General features: G+C 39.9%; 1 protein-coding gene across 1 annotated transcript; it reads right to left on the bottom strand.

Annotated features, from left to right (window-relative positions):
- Positions 1 to 1,792: 1,792 nt before the first annotated feature.
- LOC129752577 (glutamate receptor ionotropic, kainate glr-3-like) lies at positions 1,793 to 4,005 on the bottom strand. Its single transcript, XM_055748351.1, has 4 exons — positions 3,697 to 4,005; positions 3,265 to 3,636; positions 2,384 to 3,205; positions 1,793 to 2,323 (listed from the first exon to the last, which is right to left on the bottom strand). The coding sequence occupies exons 1-4, from the start codon at positions 4,003 to 4,005 to the stop codon at positions 1,898 to 1,900; spliced, it is 1,929 nt and encodes a 642-aa protein (XP_055604326.1). The 3' UTR covers positions 1,793 to 1,897.
- Positions 4,006 to 4,234: the final 229 nt, after the last annotated feature.

The following is a 4,234-nucleotide window of genomic DNA, read 5'->3' as shown; positions in this document are numbered from 1 at the left end:
TGAAAAAGGAGTTAACCCAGTCTTATCCGATAACGCATCAAAACTACACTATAAGGGGTTGCGCTAGATGAGTGTGTGGTTTAGTCAGCAGCGAAAAAAAATGTCTCCTGCCAAAATTCCTGAAATGATTTGTGATAAAATATGAACAATTAAATGATAAGGTTCGTGATTACGTTGGTGTCGGTCGGAGTGAAATTCAAAACGAATCAAGTTAGAAGAGCTGAATCTGGCCTTTTGTCGGCATTATCGGTGAAATTTGGTAGTGAAAACAAAAAGTGCAAACATCCCGATGGATGCTAACTCCTCGATTCTACCTGGGGATACGAAACGAGCCGAGCGAAAGAAGGAAGTCTCGAAGGAAGATGTTTGTTATTTGTTATATGGAGTGGTCAACCCATGTTTTGTCATCAACTTCCTGATGTATCCTTTGAAAATTTGACGCTCATTTTTCGACCATGTATGTCTTCACGAACACTGTAACCTGCACCCAGGAAAATCGGTTTTTGTTTAGTTTTTTTTAAGTCAAAACTATTTCACAGCTGACTTCAGAAAATCTTTTCCGAAAGGATTCAAAACACGTTCACAGATATGCTCAAATAACCTGGCTTCAATCATATACTTCCATGATAAAGAAGAAGAAAGAAAGTAAGAAAGGAGGGGTCTCAAATAATCGTAGAAATATTCTTCGTATTCCTTTTGTTTGAATAGTTTTCCAGTTATGTAAAATGTTTTTTACAGAAGCTCTCCCTCCTTCTATTTATCTTCCCACTGGAAGGTTAAAGAGATACCGAAGATTCAGGGAAACATTTAACATACTCTAATACTATCCCATGCAAAATTTGTTTCCATTGCTCGTTATGTTCTTAGTTAAACAAAAATATGTACGGAAGCCCCAGTCCCCCTCCCCAGTCCCCTTCCACAGATTGGAAGGAAGGAGGGGTTCCAAATAATCATAAAAACATTTATCGTTCCCAAATATCCTTCCAAGCCCAATTTGGTTACATTTGCTCGATTCGTTTTCCAATTATGCAAAAAAAAATGTAAGGGAACCCCTTCCCCTCTTTCTATCTCCCTATCGGAGGACGGATGGGTGCAAAATACTCATTTAACCATTTCTCGTACCATCCCATACCAAAATGGTTCCATTTGCTTGATTAGTTTTTGAGTTAAAATGTCGTAAGAGAGGCCCCTCCCCTTTCCATCTCCCTACTGGAAAAGAGAAGGGATCTTAAATAATCTTAGAAATATTTCTCGTACCCAAATACCCTCCCACTCAAAATTGGGTTTTTTTTTCTGATCCGTTCTTGAGTTATGCAAAAAATTGTCTTTTGATTGAGAGGCTCCATCTTCCCTTCCTGTGAGGGGGGGATTTCAAACCATAATAGGAACCTTCCCCGGCCTCCAATACTTGAGTCTGAATATAAAGAACAGACAGAAAAAAAATCCATTTACGTACAAAGACTCTTCAAGAATTTTCAATATTATTTTTGTGAAAAGTTATTCTTGAATAGAATAATATTGTAATGCACCGCAAATCTGTGAAAAATCCACAAACCGTAACAAACTGCTGCCCCCCTCTTTAAAAGCGTTACGTCATATTTGAAAGGTCCCTTATTATTGAATTGAATCAGATATTATTTTCTTGATATCCCGAACGTACAACCGTGTAATTTGTTAGTTTCACTAGGAAATAATGGATTTCGGAAATATGAAAATGCATTAAATCATCCTACTCAGATGTGCTAGTAATTACATACTTAATTATGCGTTATAACATTGAGCCTTGCCGACTGTTTCGTGCATGTGAGAAGCGATTTTGAGTATATATCATTAAGTTTTTCTAGTGTTTACAGGGAGGATTTGTGGGGTAAACTTTCATTTGTTAATCGTTTTCAGTTCAACAGATCTTCAAATTTTTCTTCTGTTTAGTGCTCCGTGTGTTCACCCAAGCCGTACCCACTTGTGTTCTATTTTTCTTCTTCTTCCATCCGAATTCGAAGGCCAGAATTATGAAAGCTATACCGAACCCTACCAGCATCACGTAGTAGGAATGGCGCAGCTCTTTTAGCCCCACTGAAGTAAATTCGGCAGCTCCCTCTTCACAGGTTGGTTTCTGCGCTATCCAGATCAGGTTGAAACGTCGAATAATTCCCACTTCTCGTTGCCAAATGAGACGCTGCTTAAACAGTTCCCGATATTTACTTCCCTTGACCACCGGGACGCTGAAGGGAGGCAGCTTGATGGCATCCAGCTCGTATACCTTGCAGGTGTCATCCGGGGTGAACGTTTCCATAATCAGTCGATAAGCTGCATTAACCTCGGCCTGAAGAATCAATAAATTCTTGAGGCAAATATTAGATCATGCAAATTTTGATGTAGCTACCTGGTAAGCATACAGTTCATCTTTCACACGCTTCATTCCAACTTCGGCCTCGGTAAAGGCCTTGGTGCCGAAGGGTTTGATCTTCTTACGAAACAACGACTGAACTGCGGGATCTTTACTCTCATTCAAGTACACCCAAGCATAGACCACATCCTGCGCTCCTGCCTTCAGTGGAGAAGATGCGAGATCTGCCATTGACGTGATCGATCTACTGGGACTCTGAAGCAATGCAACTATACTAGCCGAGTAGGAGGTGAAAATGAAGAAATTGGCCAACTGTACCCAGAACAAGAGTATTTTGGCGCCTTCGTACTTAGGAAATAGCTCAAGATTCTGTTGACACAGAGTACCTACGATATACATGAGCGAATCCAACGGGGTAAAACGCTCCGTTTTAGTTATGGCCCTGAAAAGCATGAGTCCAACCCAGTAGATCATCACAAAACCCACGCAGCTTACCCAAACTCCGATGCTAAAAGGGAGCTCAAATATATTCGAGACCAAGGATAGTGGAGGTTGCTTGAAGACAAAACTTGTCTTGATGACTAAGGTCACTATTGTATAGTCAACCACTTCCATGCGTTCCGATCTCATTAACATTCCCATTCCTCCCAGTTCAATGGTTCTTCTTTGAAACTCTCCCATCAGACCACTGAAAGTTCCGTTCGTTTTCCAACCACCCTTGTCCACTTGCCGCAAATTAAGGGTAAAGTTGAGATCATACATCAGAGCCCTGATGAAAGGAAAATTGGCCTTGGCAAACAAATCGTGAATTGTGTCTGTGTGATCGTCCATCCCTTTGTAATGCTCTGGCACAGTTATCTAAAATTTTGAGCTTATCGTAGAAATGGGCTACATAGAGTAAAAAAAAGTCTACATACCGCAGTTCCCGAGGATATAAAACAGTGATGTAAGTTTCTTCTCTCTTTGGGCTTCGATTCTACATTCCATAATCCTTGCCGTATATTTTCCACCAAGCTAAGACTTTCATTGGCGCAAGAGATTTCGACAAATTTCACCTTCTGCGGCCAGCATGGTTTGTAGGAATCAAACAGATTCCAATCGTCTGTGAAGACTCCAACAACGACATGTGTCGTAGGTAGTACATCGACATTGCGGAAAAGAAAGTCAAACTTTTCCTGCACCTGAGATAAATCCGTAGGCTCACCGTTAGCTTCTGTCAACGGGCTCGTCGAAGATTCATCCAGAAACAGCCAGTAAACATGAGTTAACATGAAGGCATTTATATTTTCCTGTGAAAAAAGATATCATGAGTAGAGTAAACTCAAAACTTGCTAATCCCAAAAACTCACATGGAAAATGAGAGAGCTTAGCAACTCCTCACATCTGGCATCAATAACGACGCCACTATTTTTCATTCCCGAAACATTGAAATAACTGCCAAACGATGGCAACAACTGTATGTAGAAATCATTCTCCATAAAGCTTTTCATCACCTCGAAATGATCGCTGGCGTTGAAACATCCTATCGCGGTAACCGACTTAACATTTCGTGCTTTGAAGTAACTTATCGATATCTCGGCAAAGTTTTCAGGGCCGAAGTTTTGATATCCCCAAGAAAACTGTATGGAACATGTGAGGACAATCAACAACTTTAACATTTTTCACAATAAAATGGTTTTAAAACGGAAAGTTTCTTTTATGCCTATTTTGCTAAGCTCAAACTTAATGATGTTAACCGTTTAGTGATTATTTATTGAGGCTTAATAAGGTCAATTAATATGCGAAGGTTTTGCATGGTCGATCAATCAATGCAACAACAACATTACCGGTTTAACTACACCATTTTTTCGTAAAAAAGATTATTTCATCAATACGAAATTCATGGAC

Source organism: Uranotaenia lowii, chromosome 3 (assembly GCF_029784155.1).
Source record: "Uranotaenia lowii strain MFRU-FL chromosome 3, ASM2978415v1, whole genome shotgun sequence".
Taxonomy (NCBI): domain Eukaryota; kingdom Metazoa; phylum Arthropoda; class Insecta; order Diptera; family Culicidae; genus Uranotaenia; species Uranotaenia lowii.
Note: the sequence above shows the minus strand (reverse complement) of the source record. Positions and strands in the feature narration are given on the sequence as shown.

What these genes read in the sequence shown, in the direction of transcription:
- LOC129752577 (XM_055748351.1), bottom strand. Translation starts at nt 4,005, where the DNA reads ATGTTAAAGTTGTTGATTGTCCTCACATGTTCCATACAGTTTTCTTGG. An exon ending in TAAGCTCTCTCATTTTCCAT is followed by an intron (nt 3,637 to 3,696) that starts GTGAGTTTTTGG and finishes CTTTTTTCACAG; the next exon opens with GAAAATATAAATGCCTTCAT. An exon ending in TTATATCCTCGGGAACTGCG is followed by an intron (nt 3,206 to 3,264) that starts GTATGTAGACTT and finishes TCAAAATTTTAG; the next exon opens with ATAACTGTGCCAGAGCATTA.